We start from the raw sequence: 24,632 nt of genomic DNA on the forward strand, positions 1-24,632 counted from the left end.
GCACCAGCTCATCCTTATCCTACCTCTTCCATTCCTTTTTGGTACACCAGGTACTGCCAGTCCTGGCTGCCTTTCACGCCTTTCCCTCCACAAGTCCAAACTCACAGCATCCACATGGTGTCCTCTGCATTGTTGCCTGGTCTCCAGTTGCTCCCACTGTACTGCTCCCACTGCTGATTTGCTGGCCATGGAAACACTCAGCATCCCCTCCCAAATCCACAGCACAGTCTATGGAAATCTGTACTCTTCTTCCAAGCTTTTTGTGTTGAATCATCCTACCTTTTTGAATGGATTTTTTTACCCTTTGAAGTTTCCCATCTATTGATGATCATATTAGTTCAGAAACTCTTTGAAGTATGTTTTGATACCAACAAAATACTGTTCCTTCAGTGTTACATGTTTGGCATTTGTACAGACCTATTTAATATGATACCTTTATTGCCTCCTCACCTTGGAGAAAGTTCTGAGTAAAAGAGTTAATAAAAATTTAATTTTCTAAAAGTATCATAGATGAATGCTCCTGAACCCAATTTGTGTGCTTTCTGCTAGTCAAATAGACACAAAGATACTGAGGGTGGAAGAGGAAGAGGAAGAAAGGGGAGATGAAGAGTATTTCTGATTAAATAAATTTCCATCATGGGAGTAATTTTGACTATAATTAGATTTTATTAAAAATACCTATAATTTTTACATGTAGTGCTTTTTAAGAGAAGTGGAAATGGGCTGTACTTAGATTTTACTTTAGATTTCTTTGCAACACTGAAAAAACTGTTATTACTGTTCCCTCATCCAGTTCACTGACTGTCTTCCACATTTTCACACTTCTGGATGCATCAACATCACTGAAAGGTTCGTGCTCACGTACCCCCACCTCTGCTCCTGACTATGGATTGAAATAAACCAGATTAAAAGGAGCCCCGACTGAGGGAAAACTATTTTGTAAATATCTCAATCAACCTCTGGCCTCAGCTCTACAGATCTCTGCAAAAGCTCAGCAGACTCTCACCAGGGAAGCAGAAGGAGTGCTAACCTATACTCCCAGTGCAAACATTAACTAATTTACCCAGATGTCAGTGCAAAGAGTACGCCTTACCTTTGTTTGTACATGAAAATAGGGAGACAGGGTCAGGAGGGAGGGAAGGGAAAAAAAGGCTCCTTGTTCATTTGATGAATACTGTCACAGCTGGTAGATGCTGCTTTGATTTCCCTGTGCAAGCATGACTTACAGCGACAATACTGCCCTACCCATCAATTCTCAAGGCTGGTATCATACAGGGATGAGCACGCAGGCTTGGAGTGGAGCACTGCCCTCAAAGAACATGAGTGGAGGGTCAGTCACAGGGCACAGGTTTCACACAGTCTCACATATGATGGTGGGACAACTGCAAAAGCAGGTAGGTAGGTGTAATGAGCAACACAAACTTGAGGAACTATGCTGTAAGCACAGAGTGTAGAAATGTGACACTGAAAACAAAGGGATACAGGTGAAATCTAACCCCTGCAGGGTTTGTGAACCTTGGAAGGCACAGTAGCCCCCAGGCAAGGTGTGACCAAACCTTTTACTGTAGAGTAGGACAGTGGCCTGGTTACTTTTAAGCCATTTCAGCCCAATGTTACTCCTCTGCAAACCAACAGAACTGCTTGGATTTAGGATTTGATTAGAGGTCCAAACAAAGTAATATAATGATAGGAAATACATAGCTCTTGATCAACTAATTGGATACTTGTAGTGACCTTATAAATTTAACTGACTACTGCAAGAATTTTGGTGCCATGAAATTTACCCTCAATAAAAATATTTAACACTTTGATCACAAAATCCTAATAACACAGAGGAGTAACACAGAATGATACACACTCTATGCATGGAAAAGAACTGAGAGGAAGGACTGAAGAGATAGAAATCTGCAGGAGAGATGCAAGAGGAACAAACCCGACCAGCTCTCGTTCTCTCTCTCATGACTACAGACGAATCCTAGAAAATCAGCTTGCTGTGCCATTACCTTTGTGAAGAGTCTGAGGACATAAGAGACAATTAAGCCCTCCATATTATGCAGATATAAAGTCACACCACTTAGGCACAGAATCAGGGATCTGCCATGCAGAGGGGAATGGGGATCCTGAAGGACTGGTCCAGAGAACATGCAAGTCAACACAAACTTCACAACGTGACTTGCTGGTCCAGATGCATCAACCTCCTTCCTTAAAGTAAATGGAGAGGAGCACCCGGTAGGGATTACAGAAGTTACCGTTTCTCTCCCGGAGTGCTCAAATGCCAGATCTAGTTTCCATTTACACTCAAACACTGCAAAGTCAGATATGGTTGAGACAAACACCACAATAATTGCACACGTAACAAGAACACACCAGCAGTGGAGGCAGGATCTTAATTAGAAGGAAATTTCAAAAACCAAGATGGGCTTTTTAGTTCCTGAAAAATGAGAGCTAGACAGCTGCAACCTGAAAAAGGAAACTGCCTTATTACAATACAAGTCCAGGAGTTGGTCCAAGTAGGTGGGCTACCAGCTGTAGGGTCATGCTGAATGATAAATCATCAGAGAAAACTCATGCAGACCTCTTGAACAAGTTTTTCATGCAGCTCCACTTAACTCCTAATGCATAAACTACACAAGGTTAGCCTGCCATAAAATAGGTACTTCAGACACAATTTGGTTTCTTTCTGGTTCTAGTTGCAGGAATAGCAAGTTAAAAATGGCGTAATGGATCACGGCCACCACCAGGCTGGGGGGCTCCGACCTGAGGGAAAAGCCACCGACTTCTGAAAAATGTGGATCATTTTCCTGGAGGGCAGAACAGCAATAACACTGTGGTATCCTGGTGCTTGCACTGGTACCAGGAAAGCACAGGCATCAAGAGTAAACACATCTTTAGGAAAAGTATTTTAAACCATTGACTTTATTAAAATACTTAATACATGGTTTGTAGAGGAATGTACTTACATTTTCTGGAAACTCCACTGAACCCAAACTTTAATTATATATTTAACAAATGACAAAACAGTGGATGAATTCATGCTGTACACCAAAGAATAGACAAGTTAAGGGGGTTTTATCATCATTATTTTCCTGGCATAGACTCTTTACTTTCTAGCTTCAATCCCTTGTATATCTAGTAGCGGAGAAAGGAGGTTTGAGTTTCTCATGGCATTAAACCCATCTGGTCCGAGTGAAAGTCCATTTGTTTTCACCAGGTTCTTCATTCAACCCTTCTCCAGGAACTTCCTCTTCCAGAAAAGCAAAGGCAATTGACCTCTCTAAAAAGCTACAGGTCACAGTGCAAGAAAAGTTTGACCATCAAATGTGAACATGGTGATCTAAACCTTCTCAGAGTCATTATTCTTACAAAGTATCCATTTCAAGCTGAGAGTGGAAAAAAGACACTGTCAAAATAAAAGGGCCACAACACATTCATGGACGTGGTGGGATGCACATGGAAGGCAGCTTGCAGTGCTGCAGTTCTGAAGGAAATGGTAAACCAGAAGCCAAGTCTTGCTGAAATACAAGATGTAAGAGCCAGGAAAGAGAAAGATAGAAATAACCCGGGTGCATTCTTACAAAAATGAAATGTCCTAACCTCACGGAGAAGGCTGTAATCACCACACACATTACAACTTCCATGAACCATGAAGATCAGTGACAAAGTGTATGTTATGACAATCTCAATGACAAGTATAATCTGGGGGAAATTATACTGAGAAAAGAAATAATTAACTGTGTGTTTCAATGCAAGATGCACAGAGGATGCATGGGTATTCACATCAAATTAATAAGGCTCTTTTTTAAGAGATCATTTTGCAACCTTGCATAGGTGATATTATATCTTTTCTATAGATAATGTGCAGAAACTATGTACAGTTGAAAAAAAGAACTTTGATGAACACATTATTTTCCCCTCAAGTTTTATCATAGTATAAAAAGTAACTCATATAACTCCTTCAGTTCTCTAAAACACATATGGAGTATCCCAGAAACAGAAGCCAGGAACACCATCTAAATGATGCCATATGCATGTATACAACAGGTTGAAACAACTAGGGAAGCCATCACAAAGCACAGTTGTAAAGTTTTCATACAGAAAAAAATGCAGGAGTAAATTTTGCTTACAACCATGAAAACTCATTTAAACAAAAATGCATTTTAGTTATAACAAATTAATGACCTTCACTAATTAGACTGCTGAACGGATGGATGACTCACACTAAGTAAATGATACAAGGAGCCAATTCAATCCCTGCTTGATAAACGTACAGTAAACTATAAAATCTGCATTTGGTTTCCAATTAATCCCAGCTCAGAACAACTCCTCCCTTAGACAACCAGACAGCAGCTTCTCAAAACTAATATTATGAACATCTGCCAGTGTGCTGCAACAAAAGCCATCAAGGCATTCATGCGCTTCTTCATTTGGTAGGAAAGAAAGTCAGCCACAGGACGAGCACGGTGCCACAGGACAGTCAACCCCACGTTTGAAAATGACTGTCCTGTTCCCTGGGACATTCATCTACCACCCCCAAATGACTTACTTTTGTCCTGCAATTGACTAAAGCAGGACACTCTCAGTCTGATGTGGTGCTCTTCCACAAACACTACCTTCTCTTTTACACAGGAGTTGCCTGGTATTTCTTTTGCCATCATTATTAGCGCTGCTTATTATTCTTGCATATCACAGTGATGTGTACTTTTTAGTAGTATTTACAATGGTATCACTGTGGAGAACTAAGCCCTGTACCAGAAACAGTCTCTTTAACAGAGACCTCAATACTAAGGATTTGGTAGAATTCTGATCAACAGATAAACTTAAAAGGCAAAGCTAAAATCAGCCACTATACATTTGGCATTAGGTTCAAACATGGGGAAAAAGCAAATACCCAGCACATTCCCTTTCAAAAGGGATGCTATTTACACGGATTCATTTTTTTAATATTTCAGTTAAAAAAAACCAGCTAATTTTGAAATTAGAGTACTCTAAGGCGGCTTAGTTTTCAATCAACAGAGAGCACAAACAACATTGCTGTTTGCTGTTAAACACAAGTCTCAGAAATGCAGGGAACTATGATCAGTTCTATTATGGGTGACAAATCACAACCAGTCGAATAACAATAGTAAAAAAACACTTTTGCTTTTTTTAAATACAGCTTCTAAAAAGTACAGCATCCCAATGTTTCCTCAGTTCCAGATTGCCGACATTATAAATTAAAGGTGAAAAGAGATCCATATATAAACAAGGCAGTTTTTCACTGACTTCATTGTACTTGGCTCTTCCCTAAACCTTTGGAAATTTAATCTTCAAATACCACAGAGTAAGGTTGAATTTATCAGTTACAAAACAATGTCCACTCGTATGTGGAATTAGGAAAACCAAAACAAAACCCAAACTTAAAAAAACACGCACAGGTATTTACAGCAATTCAGATTTCTTTTCTTCCAGCCTTCACACTTGCATATCACCTTCTGCAGAACTGTAAACACTCTATCCACTGAGCCCATGGCCCTATGTTATAGAACGTGGCCTTTTGGGTGGTGGGGGTGGCATGAGTTCAGTGTCAGGGTCGAGGGGGTGTTTCCGTGTCTGTCCTTGAGAAGCTGCTGCACATCTGTCAATGAACTCAAAGAGCATCTCCTTCGTGACCGGATTCTGGATGCTGTTGCATACAGCTGGGAACAAAGAACATAGTCTCAAGTTACTAAACCAAGTTGTTGTAGTCTGCACTTCAGTAATTTCCTCATCTCTCTGCAAAATAAATAAGACATTCTAGCTCTAGTATTCAGCCTTAAACACACACTTTCACAAGATGGTTGTGTCAGGAGTCATGAATCTCTGCTTTACCCCCCAGAGAGCAAAGCAGTATCATAGGCCCTTATCCTCATGGGAATCTCTCGTTCTAAAACCAGCAAATGGCCTGTGTGTGAAAAGCTTCATGGGACAACTATAAAACCACCAAGAACTAACCTTATACTGAGGCAAGCAACAGCAATGAAGGCCTTGTGGGACATGGCTATGAAACATGCATCAAATCCAAGCAGCTAGAAACAAGACTGTCCTACTATTGAAAACCTCTGAATAATTGTAACTTTTTTTTCACCAGTAAATACTGTAAAAACCATAAACCTGCAATGCACAGCCCTTTTTTTTTAACCCAGATACCTTTATGGGACAGAAAGACTTGACCCCAAGCAAACAGCACACCAGAGCATATGATGGAGGAGCAGCCACGGTGCTGCCATGCATGTAACAGCACCCCTGGAGTACCTGACATGCCTCCCCAGGCCACAGTTTGTAAGTAATGGCCCATGAAATCTTATGCAACAAATAAAAGCCTTACTTCATCTAAAACAAATGAAACATTTTTAATACTTTTCCTATGTAACTTTACATTTCCCTAATTAATCCTCCCAACAGAAGGAGAGGGAAAAATTAAGGAGCAAGAAATTCAGTAATGACTATCTTGGAAGAAAGCACAAAATTATTAGAGCATCATTGATAGCATGTAGGGACTGGCCACAGTACGGAATGCAATTTCCATACAAAACAATCTACTGACCCCCTAGAGTACTAAACAATGTTAAGGCTCCTTAAAATGTACTTGCAATGTAGCATTGTTACAAATAACAGTGACTCTCAAAAGCATTCCTCTTTCCTGCAGAATTCCAGAACCATTCAAAGGTTTTTGACTTTATTAATAAAATACTTTTCTAATTTTATTTTTGATTATCTTATTATTTTTGGTGAAACGGTGCTTTAAGAGCTGTTAAGTATTTGACTTTAGCATTTGGGAAGCAATATGATTATCAGTAGTTTAGGAGCAGAATTGGTGCCACAAGGCAGCTGGTATAACTCTGTATCAGCTTTTAAGGAATGCCCTAGTTTAATCACTTAAAAAGCCCTTCTAATTTGAAAGGTATCAAAGTCCAAAAGCAAGACACAGACAGATGCTTATTTTGTTCCTATTTCAACCATGGGGAAAAATAAATAGTATTTTTCTTCAAGAAAAAGCAAATAGAGCAGAGAGGATCTCAAGAAGAGGGCAATGGAAGTCTCAAATAAGAAAGTACAACTTTTGGAAATTTTGAAAAATGGTCAAAGTGAAAATTTAAAGCCAAAACAAAACCTGTTCTGAAAATCCCGATGGAAAAAATGAAATATTTCTTACAGAAAAGTTCTTCTTGTAGCATTTTCTTTTCCTTTTAATTTTTAGGAAATTCACTTTATTTTGGCAGAAAAAAGTCAAGAATAACATAACTGCTCTACAAATGGAGAAAATGAGAAAAAGGGCAGATACATATGCTCTTAAGAGTAAAGGAAAGAAGAACATGCTACTCATCAAAGAGAATATGCCAAGGAAAACAAACTATTGAAACACTAGTGAAACAGAGAAGAGAAATTTAGGTCATGGTAACGAAGAGATGTTGTACTTGTATGAGTTTATTGTGGCTCATTCCTCCTTTCCAAAAGGACTGCTCAGCAACTCTTTCAGCTACACTGTGTGCTGGTCCCTGAGATGCCAGCAGAATTATTATCTCCCGGCAAAATGACCACCCTGTGTTTACTCTAGAAAATCTACTCACTGCTCAGACAGAAATACAAGTAGAAGGGCTCAGAGAAAATCCTACATCATCATCTATGCATGCCCTAGTAATTAGCATGGCCTTAGATGTGATTTAACTTCATTTTGCAACTTAACAAAAGTCAGTAACAACATGACTATTGTTATTCAGCCTTGCACACATTTCTATTCAAACTCTTGCACTTCACCTGAAAGTAAATATCCACATTTAATTTACAATATTTGGAAAGATATTTTTTGGTAGACAAGCATAAAAGTCTCACAATTCTGCAGGGATTTAACCCCACTTCTCATTTGTTTTCCCTTTTCATTGTTCTACAAGTATTGTTGAAACTTAAGATGACATTTTTCTCCTATTAATTTTCTAGCCCATCTGCCAAATAATGGTTTTGGCATTTTGAATAGAGGTGGAATTCTAGTGGATTTTTTGTTCCGCAAATTGCACTCATGGTGTGCCAGTTTGCTTTACATCCCAGCAAGCCAACACAACTTTAGGAACTGGTGTCAGCTAGTTAACTGCTGTCCTAATGCTATTGTAAATACAAACTTTCTTGGCTCTGACTTAAAAGGCATGCCCTGCCATTTAAAGCTATCTTTGTGCAAGTGTTTGCAGTTCTACAAAGACTTAGGCTCTTGCTTCTGTGTTATTTGTTAAATACTGAATCAGAGTATTGCTTTAATTGACTCCATCAAATAACCCTGCAGCCAAAGGGTTCATGCGATATAAAAGCTAATGATGACAACATAGCAGTTGCAAAATGAGACATTACTACAGTAAGTTAGGGAGGCCAGGTCTCAAACTAGAAATGAGAACACAGAGTACCTTTCCTCCTTAAACCGGAACAGGGTTAAAACATAAAAATTTCAGCCTGAGAAACTTTTAGAGCAAATTATTCTACTCACCCATGGCAGTGCTGTAGGCATTTGGAAAGCTTTTATCTATTCTCTGTCTCATGAAGACCCAGCTGTTGTTCTCAAACTTGCACTCTATAATTTTATTGTCATACTGTTTCAGTTCTTTTGTCACCTGTATAAAAAAAAAATTGTTTGGGATAAACAGATTTTAATTCACATTTCGTTCTTTCTTTTAGGGATAAATAACAGAAGATCAAAAGCTGCCCTGCATTTTTGAGCAACATGCCTCCATCCTACACAGACAAACTGCACGGACTACATCTCCATTATACATATCCTCAGCTACTCAACATTTTAAAAATACTTTTCAAATCTACTGTCAATATAAAGCCATTATATTATGCTAAAACATCAGCAGTGCTAATAAAGGGGGAAAAAGTCACTTCTGGCCCAAATGCAAATAGGTTTCCATGGGAATAAACTGCTTCCAGTGTGAGTGCTACTGCCAGCCTAAGTGCACAAAATGTATTATCCATGTTTCATCAACCTTTTTTGTTGAAGGTCTCACAGCCAAATGTCATATTTCAATACCAGAAAGAGCTTAGGGAAAATCATTTCACTCCTCACATTACTGAAGCTTTTTCTTTTCTTTCTTTCTTTTTCTTTCATTTGCCTTTAAAAATTAAGATTGTAACTCCATAATAATGCATGATTTCAAATGACATATATTCTAAATCCCCTTCAGGCCTCTCTTCATTGATTCATAGATTTGTCAGCAGCCAATATCCTGAGCTATCTGTCTTTCTATTTGGCAATGCTATGTGGTTTGGAAATGTAGTTTATATGCATTGGACTTCCTAGTTGTTTTGGCTACTTCATCCTATGCATCCTAATCTATGATACAATGCAAAATTTTCAAGTAACCATGGCAACCTGAGAACCTTATCTAACACTTTAACAATTTTACCCATATACTTCACTTTGTTCCAAGGGCCTTTTCAGCACTATAAAGTTGTATTTAACTGCTAGCTGTGTTTAGTTGCTACAGTTTACCAATTAAAAGCTGTACAAGGTAATATAACTCTTTGAATTCAGGATCTTATGCATAAGCACTCCCATATAAAGGGATGGGTTATTGCAATTCATTAGCATAATTTTTCACCTCTGTTGTCTACTTGCTCCTGAGCAGTGACACGGGAATGTACTACTGTCAGAGGGATGAAGACTTGAAAAAGGCCATAACTGTCTCCAGACAGCTTAATAAGCACATTCAGTGAAAAAATCCATGAACCTCTTTTCCATTAATTCCCAGAAAAAAACAAGTAATTAATGAAATGGTCCTGCGCATGGACTAAGTCCTCCAATACTGCATAGTACAGGATTTATCCTTAATTTCATAAGCAGAATCCTAACATTCTTCTTGGTATTTGCCCTGAATACTTGCGTTTACTCCTGGACAGGGAGCACTGAGATTTTACTTGTCAAGTGAATGTGGCACTGTAAGAAAATTTTATTAAACCTGTTACAACTGAGTCTGTCCTGCTGCAGGACTGACAGTTTGATCTGAGTTTTCATCCATTCCATCACCTGCAAAGAGCTTTTTTCCTCAAGTCATTTACTCCTTAAGTGAGGTTTGTGTCTTCTGCTGATGATCAGTTGGATGAAATCAGCCAACTGCCCACATCAGTGTTCTCTCCCTTTGCATCATGCTCTGCACAGCACTGCCCTTCTTCCATCCACGCTGAAAAGCTTTCTACAATCCAGAGGTTTGACTGACACACATTTGTGCATTCATTTATGTTCCATTAGGTGTATGCAGGAAAACACAACATCCTTTTCTAGCACACTATGGATACATAAAGCCAGGAAGAAACTCTTGGCTGTGCACTGCCTTGGGAAGATATATTATTCTGAAAACAGCTGCTCAGTGGCAGTGGGAGCGGCAGGGGGTACGGCCACATGTCAGATTTTCAGCCAAAGCAGGGAAATGTTAGAAAGATCACCTGCCACAGAAAGAAATGTATAAAATTGCAGGCAACGACTTCGACTAACCACCCACCTCATAAGGCTTTCTCATGGCTTATCATCCTTCTAGTGTTCAGATGCTCACAATAGCAATAAATTAGATGGCAGCTTTATCTGACTGTGGCAATTAAGCAATATTATTAACTATCGAGAGACTTGCTTGGCCATTCATTAGCAATCTGGAAGACAGATCTTTCCACGAAATATGAACACCTGCCAAAGCACTGACTTAAATGAATTTTTCCTTTAGAGAAGTGGTGATCACAGTCTTTAACAACTGAAAGTTGTAGTAATTACTTTACAAAGGAAGAAATATAGCACCTACTTTTCCCTGTACTTTGTTAAGTGACCTTAGTCTTGTAAGGGTACTTATCTTAATATTAAAGAACATTTTAGGAACTGCTGGGCATTTGATTAAGACTACAACTACTCTGAGCAAAACACATTTTGCAGCATTAAAAACACTCTTCCACTATTGTGCCTTAGTAGACTTCTAAACAGGTATTGTTTATACACAAGACTGAACCAGCCCATAGTGATCCTTGCATCCATAATTCAGACCTTATATATACCGATCATGTCCATGCTGCCTTCTGGTATTTCAGCTTCAAAGTGAGACCGGAAACCCATCAAGTTTAACTGTCTTGAAACTCCTTCCCTTTGGGAATTCATTCTGAGCTGCTTAGGGCAGGATCTTCTTGATTCTCCCTTACAGCACACAGTTCATCCCTCCTTCTCCCCTTCAAGCACTACAGTCCGTAGCAGTATTTGAACAATGCACCGTCACGTCTCTTCCTGAGAGGTACTTCTCTAGCTAGTGCTTCACAGAAGGTGAATTAGGAATGATGGTTGTTCTCAGCCAAAATGCTTATCTCCTCAGTTTTGGTACAGTGCAAATGCTTCTGCCATACTGTTGATAAAATGCCAGCATTCAGCCATTTCAAGTCGGAAACTCCCACCACACTGAGGACTCCATGGAGCCTGCCTTTATTAAATATTTATTCCTTAGCCTATTTTCGGACAGCCAGTCAGAATTAGAAGCCCAGAGGATCAGGTCTCGGACACAGAGCTGACAGAGGTGGTATGCATGGGAACAGTATCACTGGTCTGGGCAACAACTGTGTCCTGGGCAAGGACAAACACCAACCTGTACACTACTTTCTTTTCAAGAGGAAGGAAATTATTCCTCAGCAGCAACATTCGCTGTATTTGATCTAATTATCAGGAGCCAGCCTATTTGCCCAACATAAATAAGTTCCAAAAATACAGATGAGCATCCTCTTGGAAGCTGATTTACTACATTACTGCTAGATTGCAAGATGTGATGGAAAAAAAACGGGCTTGAGCTGCATCTCCATTTCAGCTATAGTTCATTATCAAATCAAGGCTGGATGTAACACAAGACCATTGCCTAAGAATGTCAGATTACATGAAGATGACAGCAATCTTCCTCTCCCTGCTGAGAAAGGCTTCCCACTGCCATCATCATCTGGGCCATTCACTAGGAAAAACTTCAGTGGGGTAAGCTTATTTCTTTTTCTAAGGATGATGACACTTAAGGCTTAGGAAATCTCTCATTTTCCTGTCTCCTTCCATCCCCTGTGTTCTGAAAGAAATCCAAACTATATTAAAAAAGTAAAATATCTAACCCATCCCAAATTATCTTGCCTGGCTGAATAATGGAGTAATTTTGCAGATGAGTAACAATATGCAACCACATTTTAAGTTAATTTAGGGTAAAATGTGAAAAAACCCGAAACATATCCAACTGAAAAAGAGAAGAAACCATTTACATTTAATGTAGTTAGCTCTAGTCCCGGGCACACGCTTGTATTATCTCTGCTGACTATCAGCTACAAGTCTGCTGACACTTTTCTGTGTATCTCCACAATGCACCTGATCATTAGACCTTGTCCTTCATTCCACTCAAACATTAGTCTCATCTCCCTTAATCCCAAATGAGAACAAAATTCCTGGGCAAGCTGCTACTTTACATAAGGGATATTAAAAATAAAAATTTAGATTTTAAGGCACTTAATTTAGTATTTCAGAAAGCATGTCTACAACGGACAAGTTTAAACTTTACAAATGCATCTCCCTTCCCCTTATTCAAGTTCTTTAGAAAGAAAAATGAAGATAAGTTTTTAGATAAAGGGAGACTTGGCTGAAAGAAGCCCTATGTTTCCACATGCATGCTTTTTTCAAAGTAATTGAAATGATTTGAGCTTAGTAAATAATCCCCTTTCAAGAAAGTGATGCTTGTAAGCAAAATCTTAAAACATTCTATTTCAAATCTTTTCTTTCTTTAAATGCCTTTTTGCTGCACTTTCCCCTCTATTACCAAACATTTATAGAAAGAAAAACATTCTTCAATTCATCTATTTCTATTCTTATTCCACATCCCCAGTCATCAGCCTATTTCTAAGATCCCAGAAGATCACAATAGTAGACAGAGAAAATGTTAACTTCCATGAGAAGAATAAATGAGCATAAGCAGCAGTTGGAATCTTATGAAATTAAAAAGATCTTTGTTTTTAAATACAGAATTAAAAAATAAGGGAAACTATAACACACAGGCAAGATGTATTCTAAATGTAATGGCTTCCTATTTTCAAAGAAAAATCTGCCTTTTCTGTTTATAGCCGGCATGTGCAATGAAGGAATTTCTTTTTTATGTGCTCAAGTACACAAATTGTTTTCTTTTTTTAAAAACAAGTTCCAGTGCCTGAAAGGGAGAAAAGTTTAGAGCTGCTACATAAGGCCCAAAAAGTAATTCTTCATCTCTCTGATAACTGCATTTCTACATTTTCTCCATTAGGATACATTCTCACATCCAAAGCAAACAAACAGGTGAAAGCAGCACATGCCAAATAAACGATCAGCTGTGTGGACATGAGGAAGAAACCTTTTGGATGCTTCCCAGTCTCCTCCTGCAGGAGAACTGGAGTCCAATACTTCCCCTAGAAGGCCACCTTGCAAAAATAAAATCACGTCCTTCTAAGAACTGTCTAAAAACAAGACAATTGCAAGCTCCTTGTCCTGAGGATATTGGGATACGTTCAGCCACAAATGACAGTCTAGAAAATAAAACCTCTCTGGAAAACAGCACATCTCAAATCCTGATTTTTGCATTAGTCTCCAATGCTGTGTCTATCCCCAACTGCAAAGCACTATTGACTTGATTTCCAAACTTCTCCAGCAATGCAGAATGTCCAAGACAACAGAGGGATTTAAGCTGCCCACTGGTACTACTATGACTCCACAGCAGTAAGGGCAACATCTGAAGATCAGAGAGCTGCAATGACAACAATCAGGGAACAAAGAGAAGAATTGCATAGGAATTTGAGGAAAAAAAGAGGGATCAAGAATTCCTGAAGGAATAGGATGGAGACAACAAAAATAAAGAAGCAGCAGTAACAAAATAAACAGCTTCTGAAGATATAAAGATAAGCCAAACTCAAAGCAAGATCTTTTTGAAGACTGGAGACTTAAAGGTGACAAACAAATTCCAAAGACCTTCATGTCAAACCAAGGCAACTGAGAAGAAATGAGGTGTGAGAAACAGGGATCCTGGGAAAGCACATGATTACAGGTGAGGTCAGGAGTACATGAAATTTTAATGATGTTATAAGAACATCCTAGACAGTCAGTCAGTACCTATGCAGTTATTAGAGCCCCCAGCACTTACAGGGCACAGTGCAGCAAGTAACACAGATCCCAAGTCGTTCATTTTAGTGCTCCTTCCTAATTCTTGAAGAGTTTGGTCAGATGCTTTTAAAGAACTTTTTTTCCCAATTCATATAAAATGCATCATGTTTTTCACAGTCAAAATTCTCAAAGAATATAAAAATCTAAGATGGTTATAATATAAATGCCTGTTTACATAATCAGTGTACACTGAATCATGAATATGAACACTGTCAACTGGAAAAAGTTAATCAGTTAATCTGCTTTGCATTTTTGTTTAAGCCCAAACAGATGCAGCTTAATATCTATTACTTAATATGATTCTAGAGATTATTTTATCAAAACCATAGCTTTATTGCTAAACTTAACACACTGATTGTGTTTCCTTTTAAGTAATGTATTACCCAACAAATGGTTATCAGCTTGAGTAAACACAATGCAGTTGATATGGTTATTTAACATTAATGAAGCCTTCTAAGTATAACTATATTATTTCTTGTGTACATAGGAAATGGAAATGCTCCAATTTTGAGATGTCATTTCTAGAAAGGAACATTAGGAAATAAAAAAACTTTAGCATTTTTGTTCATGCCTAATTAAACCACAATGCTAACATCAAGCACTGAAAAATTACAGGGAAACCCAAAAATAAAAATCATGTTTCAAAATCATGAGAATGAGGCTTTTCTCAAAGACTCTCCCATTCTTACATGTAGTAATTTAAAACATGGATACTGTTTTCTGATACATAAAATGGGTTGGAGTCCTGGGGTTTTCCTGACAACTGACTGATGGAAACATCAGAAATAAAAAGCCTTCCTCTTATCAGTGATATTACAAGTTTAATGACTTTCAGTGCCAGCTGGAAATAGAGTTCTTAATGTATCCTGGAAGGTCTCCTGTACACCTGACCTTGCAACACCATTTGAACCATCTGTAAGAAACTGATGTTTCAGCGCAACGCTGGTATCTACAACAAAGCAGGTAACTGCTCAGACCATGATCTGGAAATACACATATCTTGGCGCAAACGTTTTGCTCAATGACCTCTTCTATATAATAATTTTTTATACTTTTAATGCTTCTCTTTTCACTCAGTGGTAAAGACATTTGCCGTGGCAAACTAATAAACTCTGAACACCTTTGGGCATTACAACTCAGGCATCTACATTACTCCAAGAGCAGCTGACTTTCCTGCTAGACATTGCCATCTCCATCTAAATCCTGAGGGAACTTTAAAGCTTTAAAAATTCCTAACTTCTTCTAATCATCATCAAGAATGGGAAGCAAAGGTTTGGGGGTTCATACACATTTTGAACAGTTAAATGAAACAAAATAATAAATGATTCTCCTTCTAGATTGTCATCCTTTGCCCAGGGACTATAATCATCATCCATTTCCGGATTAAAGAAAAAAGATCTCTCTTTACATCTCCTGTAAAAACTGAGAAACAGAAGAATACTGTGCTGAGGGACTTGTGAACTTGACATAGCTCTGCTGTGACAAGTTCTTAAATAAAGTCTTATTTAAAAAACTGGCTGATATAATTGTGACCCTCAGCATGCTGATGAAAGAGGAAGAAACTCTCAGGGGAACTGCAGAAACACCCAGGCAGGAAGAGAGCAGCAATAGAGCTCTCAAAGCAAGTTGTCAGTGTGAACTTACTGCACAGAGGATGCATGTTTGGTGCCAACAGAGCTTCACCTGCTCTACAGCCCATGAATTTGTAGGAAGAGGTAAAAACAATGTCCCTCTGCAAGCAGCTGGGTTAATTCTGCAGAGGCCAAGGACAGACACCTTGGATGTGGAACATCATAATTGTGCCAGTAATAATCCTTGGGGTCAGTACTGAAACTTGAGGGTATTTGTCTATGTTCCAAAATAAAACAGGCAGATGTAAATACAGTAGTAAAATGCCACAGCAAACCACAGAACTGTTCAGAAGTTTATGCAAAACATAAATAAGCAAAAAAATCCTTTCAATGAAGCACAAGGAATTCACTGGAGGTTTCAGGAAAAAGTGCCACACCACCAGAAAGGTAAGAAACTGTACAGAAAGGGAAGAGAGAGTAAGGATATACAGAGCAAACTGAGAAAAAGCAGAAATAATAATGTAGAAATGATTCTGTAAGAAAATATTCTGCTCACAGCCTGATATATTTTGGGGACTGTACCCCTACATGCCATGAGCTAGCTTGTGAAAGCCAGTCTTAACCCTCATTTGTGCTTTATTCACTCAGACTGCTTTAGCAAAAGGGTGCCAGCCCCAAACAGAGAGCACTGCATGATGAGACACAAAGATCCAGGAGGTAAGAGTTATACACCACTAGTAAAGAATATACTTTGAAAACACCACTTAGCTCATTCATAAATTATGAATTTCTTAAGGCTTATTATTCTCAGTTTGGAAATGGGGAAGAGAGTGGTGGTTTGTGGTCACACCACAGGGAAAGCACTTACCCCCCATTAGGTTCTCTAAACCCAATCTTAATTACCCCACAGGTATTTACAGTCATGCTACCAAGAAATCTTGTGACACAGGACAGCTGAGATCTCGTTAATAATTTATCAGTAGAAACCCAAACAAATCTTGCAGAGACAAAGCAATGCTATCACTCCTTTACAATCCTTGGTAACACTATTTCTATACCTCAAAATAAATGAAAGAGAAATGCAGTGATTGTGCCAGAATGGGATGAACGGTTCTGACATTTGCTGGCTTTCACATGTTGGACTTCACCTTGATAAGGATGGCTCTCCTGACAAATACTTGTGTTTATCACACACAGATTTTACAGTGTACTTTCTCATGTGACTTCTTCATCTGTTCTCTGTACTCAAGTTATTGCTACTGTAGGAGTCTAAATCAATCTTGTTTTCCTTGTACTTCTTACACCCTACAAGGGATTCTGTCACTTGCTGTCACACAGCTGGGGATGGGTTAGAGGGAGACTCCACAGAGCTGGGCTATCAGGAGCCTCCCAGAAGCCTTTCTGTGTTAACTGAGGTGAAACTACTTTTAAAATGTTCAGACAGTATCTGACGGCTTTTTACGCGGGATCCAGCTCCACTCCTATCCTGATAAGTTACTTGGCTTTGAGCAGCTTCAGAAGATCAATTAGTCTGCACTAGGGTTATCAGGATCAGGCCCTAAACCTAATTCTAGTAATTGCTTGTCTGGCTTCTGAAATGTTCTTAGAAACTGTGGGTTTATATTCTTTCGGAAAGGTGCCAAATGATATCAGAATAAACCAAAAGAAATTTAAAGTAGAATCTAAAGAATCAAGTAATTGCAAGTGAGTCTTTTAAACCCACTTTCACTTGTAACAAAACACAGCTTTCAAATTACAGCCATTAAGAATCATATTCCTTTCTTCCATTTAGATCCCAAACAACCAGTTTGATATGCTTAAAGTTTTTGCCCCCCATGTATCAAAATTCACCACTTAAAACAACTGTGTCAACACTGTAAGGAAATTTGTTTGCTGTGTTAAATTGAGCTTCAAAAGCATGAATTGAATGTACATTTGTGATCACAAGTAATGCCTCTTCATATATCCATTCAAAGTGTTTACTTTATTACAGCTTATTATAAATGTACTGTCTAAAATGCAGCAGCATGACTGTTCAATTTCCAGGCCATAATTTTATGATAATCATATGTAATATATTCATATGTCTACTTCACTGCCTAACAAAGCCCAAACTGGTTTGCTAGCAGATCTGCTTCCTCCATGGTTCAAATTTCTTTGCCTCAGAACGTTAGTGAATAACAACATTAAGAAAGATATAATCAAAATTTTACTTTTTATTTTGCACTATCATGGGCAAATGAAGGAATATAACACTGGAAGCTGAATTTGGCATACTGACTTTATCAAATACTGTGATCTAAGTGATATGTAAATTATTAAACATGCTATGCAAGTATTATTAGAGACATGGGGGTAGGAAGCAAGATTATAAATCCACAAATGTTTTCAACATCTAGAAATCTTATTAATACTTGAAAACATTGAGATTGTACAGACAGAATGTGCACATAAACTAAGACCAGAACTAAGCAAACTTCTTTTTGATCTCCTATATTAACATGTGTTTCAGGTTTTGCCTACAACATATTTACAAAAAATAGTAGATTTTTTTGCTTCCTAAATTTCAGAGGCAGTTCTTAGTTACTCATAAATCTGATACTAGAACATACAGAGATTTACAGGATTTGTAGGAAATAGCCATTCTGATGATTCCCATCTACTTCACTAGACTGAATGGTTTGTCATCAACCAAGTCTTCTACGAACCAGAGGGTTGAGCCAGAGAGGAGAGCTCAGTCTCGCTCATCATAGCTGTGTAATAGTGTTTTAGAAGAATATCAGATCCTGAAATCACACAAGTCTCTTACAGCAGATTAACATTTTGAAACAAAATTGTTAAGTTTTGTATTTGTATTATATAATTGCGACGGTTTTGGCTGGGGTAGATTTAATCTTCCTCACAGTGGCTAGTATGGGGCTATGCTTCGGGTTTGTGCTGAACGCAATGATAATAATGTAGAGATGCTTCTGTTGTTGCTGAGCAGCGTTTGCACAAAGCCAAGGTCTTTTGCCAGAGTAGTGAGAAGACGGGGGGGGGGGGGGGGGGGGCATGGGAGGTTGGGAGGAAACACAGCCAGGACAGGTGACTCCAACTGACCAAAGGGATATTCCATACCATGTGACATCAAGCTTAGTACATAAAATGGGGGGTGGAAGGAGGAAACAGGATGTTTGGAGTGATGCCATTTGTCTTCCCAAGTCACCGTTACATGTGATGGGCTGTGCTCTCCTGGGGATTGCTGAGCACCTTCCTGCCCGTGGGAAGCACCAAGTTAATTCCTTGTTTTGCTTTGCTTGTGTGCACAGCTTTTGCTTTTCCTGTTAAACTGCTTTTATTGCAATCCACAATATCTTTTATTGTTCTGATTCTCTCCCAGATTCTGCTGCTGGGGGTGTTGAGTGAGTGGCAGTGTGGGGCATGGCTGCTGGCTGGGCTTAACCCACAACAATAATAAAGCACAAACTTTGATTTTTCTAATACAGCATGACAAAAAAAGTCAAACTACAATGATTATTAAAACCCTGACAGAGTGAGGGGGGCATTCTTACACCTGATTGCCAAGGTTGGGCTTCACAATTCTGATGTCTCAACCTTCATTTTTGTAGCTAATGAGTTTTAATAGGGTAAGTTTTAGGTAACTGTTAGAACAATTTCAACGAGGGAGCTGATAAATGCCTGCAATAATACAACACAGAAAGTCAAGATGAGACAAACACCAATAACAGCAACCAAAATCATCTCAGTGATGCTATGACATCAAAATAATAAGGCAAAAATGTTCTAGGAAAAAAGATGCAAAAGTCATGTTAGGGATTTTTCTTCCTTCTAAGATTTCAATTAGAGGGAAAATAATCTTTTTTCCCTCTACTGATAATGCACCACAACAATCAGATTAATGGCTGCTGACTTAACGCAGACTTTCAAAAATTAGCTTTGATCAAAGCAAATGCCATAGTGAAAGTCAACTGCCATAACCTACTTCTTAGCTGCCTTTATAGCATTAAGCTGCCTTGAACTCCCTCCCCTTTCTTGAATGGTTTCCTTTAAACTTCAAAGCCTAACTGGCTTTGAGGCTTAAGACATAGAAAGCTTTTTTGCTCCTTCTTCAAAAGCAATTAAAGATGTCAAGTAAAATCTGACCTATAATTAAAATCTAAGCACGCAGGTCTTCTCGATCACTGTAGGGTTATAGAATGGAAGGGGCTCGATAGGAAGTTACTCGTGGCTCAGAAGCTGCTCACAGTTTTACAGTGCCTGCCAGCTAGTGAGGTCAGTCCACTGAAAGAAAGGTAAGCAAGGGCTAATCTATCAATGGCACAAACTTATCACTAAATGAGGCTGTGGAGGGATTCTTACTGCTTTACCTATCATTGCAAGCCCCTCCTTCCTTTCCATTCCTTGTTGTTAATGAATCTGCAGAGTTATGAAGTCAGATTTCCCAGGACACCACAGTAATGGATGTGGGGTGGGGCAATGCAGACTGCAGTAATTACATGAGGCAGAGGAATGGACAGTATTCTCGGACTTGGAAGAGTCACAACCGGCTTCAGAGGACATAATGGATTGTGCCAGATGTGGTCTGAGAAATCTATAAACTTCTCGGTCTGTTTGGGGAGCAGTGTTTCTAGACAAATCAGTAAGGACAGTAAAACAAAAATGCGTATACAATCAGCTAAACAGAATTGCAACTAGGAATAGTGAGTGTTGATAACAGGAAATAATGGTTTGACAGTTGGTCCAGCCAAAGCCCTGAAAGACAAGAAATCTGGGAAAGCCCACTGCACATGAGCACACTTTTCATGGATTTGTTCATAGATTTCATTATTGTATGGGAGATGAATAACAAAATAAGTGAGCAACACCATTTAATCTTCATTCTTATTTCACAAAATTACTGCACCCACTTAGCCTGCAAAAGCTAAGGCAAGCAAAACCAAGAAAAGTCTGTTGAGCTTTCTAAACCATATGACTACTCCAAACAAAACCTTGTCATAAAGCTGTGGCCTGCACACACCTTCTGCATGGGCACATTCCTAAATTCTGAGCCTAATTTGAGCACTCTGCTCAAGTGCTACACTTGTGTTTGAGCAGCCACCCTATCCCACCTGAGGCCCAGGACTGAAACAGTCTTAGTTCCCTAATAAATGCAGACAAACCCATTCCTACTGCTTTTCATATGATGTAATAGCATTGCAAGTAACCTCATCAACACATTCTAGAGCCAGTCAGTGACACTAATGATTCCAGCCAGGAAAAAAAAATCCTTAAAGGCACTTTTCAAAAAGAATAGGGAGTGCTGGAAGAGGTAAGGAAAGATAAAGAAAAAACAGGTAACAGTAGTGGCAACTCAGTGAACCTGTTGCCCAATAATCTTACAGTGTATTCTTATAAAGTAAACCAATTTCATTAGCTTGCTTTAGATAAAAGACTTTGACATACTAATTCTGCAGCTCAAAAGCCCAAGGTAAAAGGGAGCTGATTTGTCAGACAAGAGTGCACACAGTGGGGAAATTCATGAACTGAAACAGACAGCCTTGGTTTGTAGCTTCCTGCTATAACTACTAGTACTAATTACTAATTACAGATTTTTTCCTTTACGTTCTCAATGAAATATTAACAAGCTAGTAATTAAGTAATTCAGGGTCTGTTCGCTTTAGTGTTTGCATTAGTGTTTAGTATTGTAAATCCAAAACCTCTGACTCATTGATCTATTAATGCCCCTCTAAATTAATCCGACACATCCTTTGTTTTCCTTTTACTGAAGTTAAATTACTCTGAAACCTCTTTCTATGCATTAATGGCATCCAAAGTGTAACAGGTGGAAAGAGAATGCAATGATGTAATAAAATGCAGCAGTTGTACCTCGCATTATTGTCTAAAAGAATAAAAACATTCTTGTCTCCAATTCTGCTTTTGCATACTCTTTCACATTGCTTCTGCTATAGACCAGCCTCTTCCCCACACAGGTATAAAAGAAATGCTACAACACGTAGTTAATCTGCTCCTCCAGTGGTCACCAATCAAGCATGGCTAACCATGACCCACTAATGAAATGAAGCAGAAGCTGGGTTGCACTTGTCAGTGTTACTGTTAAATTACAACTGGGTAGTTTAACATACAACACTAATCAGGCATTTTACTTCTTGTGTGGTGCAGCATTAACACAGAGGCAATGGGCAGCTCTCAGGGCAGTGAGGACTGTGGTCAGTAGTGACCACCACTAGAGAGTGCCTGAGTCCTTGCAGCTGCATCAGGGAGCTCAACAGACTTCTTTGTTTTAGTCTCAGTTCCTCACAGTTAAAGCACTCTCAGGGTCTCGGGTGACCCACTGAAAGAGTCCATGGAGTTTTAAGTGAGAGAACTGTCCTCCAGTATAACCCAGGTCATTACTTGTGTTCTGTAGCAAGGCTGACTTCTCTACTTCATGCATGAAAAATAGACAAAAATCTCACAACATTGCCCATACAGAATCCAGCACAGCATCTCATGAATCTACCACTGAGAACATACTCAAATATTTTTTATTACAACACATTAAGCTAAAATCAATAGATTCATTTACTGAAATGGATTTAGTACTTCAACTAACCAAGGGAAAGTAACATTTTTTTAAAGAAAGTGACATTTCATTATAGCATTTGGTTGTAAAGTCACTGGCAGATATTTTTCTGTATACCAATTAAACAGTAACTCACTGAAGTTAGCAACATAAAAAGCAATACTACATATTTACAGTTCCCTTCCCTGTAAATGAAAACATCTAGAGTTCTCAGCAATACAAATAAAGTGTCTGCACAATGGTTCTAACAACGCTGCCACATCTCTGATCTTTTCTTTTCAAATCTTTCTAAACTATTTTTCCCAAAGATATAACATGCTATTGTCTCTACAATCAACCTTCTTTTCCTTTGGAGAGAAGCAGAAGTGGCATTTTGAAAACTTCAATTTGCTGAAATATAATAGCACCACTGAGCTCTGTTGTTCTTTACTTTTATTCTCGCTTTATGCTAGAAAGATGGAACTGCAGTGGTTTTAGTATTGTCAATCAAAAAGTAAATAAATAATGGGTTTGTTGACTATTATATAACAGGATATTGCATCACTATTATTCAATTGCGTTCTAATATATATATTTCTCTCTCAAACGTGAAACTTTACCAATACTATAATCATTCTGGAGTAAGCAGAGGTATTTGTGACCCATGCAATGCGAATTGTGAAAAGCAATTTGATGAAGAAGTAATTTCAGTATTTCACTGTAAATTATACAAATAGAGAAACAAGTCAAGAATGCAAAAAGAACTAATCTTACCTGATTTACTGTCAGGTTACAGCTTCATTTTCCCCTAGGATTACTGCTTTCTAGGTATCAAGGGCATTCTTTGGACTGTACATGTGCTATTCATCATTTCCTTGGGTAGATCGGCATCCTTCTGCTTTCACTAGTATGGAATCTGCTCTTTTTGTCTGCAGGCCAGCCTTTCAGGAGCACAATCTAGTTCAGTTCCACCTTCCTTCTTATTTGCTAATCTTCTGTAAAAGCCACCAACTTTCTCATCAGAGGTCTAACAGAGCCTAAACTTGCAGGACTTATCTGGTTTTAAAGATTTAATTTGAGGATAGAAATGGTGGAAAACATGGATATCTGAAAATCAATTACCAGTAGCTAAAGTGACAAGCCACAGTGTTGGTCTGTGGGGAATACTACACTGGAAATGCTCACTTGCAGTTAAAACAGTCATGCAATAAGAATTTGGTTTTGCTTCAGCCTTTAATCTCATAATTAGAAAAATCCAGAGAGAATGGCAAGTCAAGTGTTTGCACCATTATTTTAGTTACTTCATATTTAAGAGCTAGTTTGTATATGTAATCCACAGAGAGAGACTGGCCCCTCTAGAAAGCAATTTAAAAGGCTCAGTCAGGCAACCATCAGCCGCTTTCCTTAGAGATTCACCCTTGGATTCACCTGCCTTCCACCACCCATACAAGGAGCCTGTAGGGTCTATGGTGGCTGAAATTAGTTCATGTGACTATCCTTCTTTATAAGTATTCTAATTAGGCAGGATATTATCCACAACCCCTTTTCCTTTCAAAGCTGATATCCTGCATAATTATCTCATTTGATATTTCTTCTACCTTCTGTGTTATTGTTTGCAATCCTATTCCTTTTCATTTATCTAAATTTAATCTGCATTTGCCTTTTACTAGCCCTAAACCAGCACAGTACCTCTCAATACGGTAATTTTTGCCATCAACTGTTTTTCTCCAATCTTATCAGTATCTGACATTTAAAATATTTCTCATTTATGATATTCACTGTGCGTTTTACATATACTATAAAGAAAGGTCTCAGAAACAATTTCCTAGTCAAAGAATTTCCCTGTTATACCATCTCTCATCCTTTGCAACTTCAACATCTTGATTTATTCATGAGTAATTTATTTTAAAGACATTATCATCTGCATTTCGCAAAGGTACTACAAGTTCAAGCTCATTTATCAAGTTCAACCTCATTTGCTCAGTTCAGATTCAAAATAATTCACCTCTAAAAAGCTTAACAAATTTTTATATACTCTCTCTATAAATTGTTTACAATAACTATTTGCTTTCTTTTCCCCTCTCAAGCCTGATCTTCGCTGATGTTCTCATACTTTAAAACAATAGACACAAAAAAATTATTAAAAAAGGCCTAAAGTATCTTCTGTTGTCTCTTTTGATTAGAATAAATTTCTAATAGTATCTGATTTTTATAATTTTATTTAGAATCTATTTTTTGTATCTATTCTTTCCCTTTAATCCATTCCACTGCCTTTATTTCACTTGCCTCCACTACCAACAAAAGCCTCTAATACAGAAAGAAAATCTGAAGAACTGTTTCAAAAATC

General features: G+C 38.3%; 1 protein-coding gene across 1 annotated transcript in view; it reads right to left on the minus strand.

Annotated features, from left to right (window-relative positions):
- Positions 1–2,904: 2,904 nt before the first annotated feature.
- Positions 2,905–24,632, minus strand: part of RNGTT (RNA guanylyltransferase and 5'-phosphatase) — a 186,833-nt gene continuing 165,105 nt past the window's right edge. The window contains exons 15-16 of the mRNA XM_071548735.1: positions 8,489–8,612; positions 2,905–5,675 (exon numbers count right to left, since the gene is read on the minus strand). Coding sequence (XP_071404836.1) covers positions 5,512–5,675; positions 8,489–8,612 — 288 coding nt within the window. The 3' untranslated portion in view covers positions 2,905–5,511. The remainder of the gene's footprint in view (positions 5,676–8,488; positions 8,613–24,632) is intronic.

The sequence above is a fragment of the Pithys albifrons genome, chromosome 2 (genome assembly GCF_047495875.1).
Source record: "Pithys albifrons albifrons isolate INPA30051 chromosome 2, PitAlb_v1, whole genome shotgun sequence".
NCBI classification, from domain to species: domain Eukaryota; kingdom Metazoa; phylum Chordata; class Aves; order Passeriformes; family Thamnophilidae; genus Pithys; species Pithys albifrons.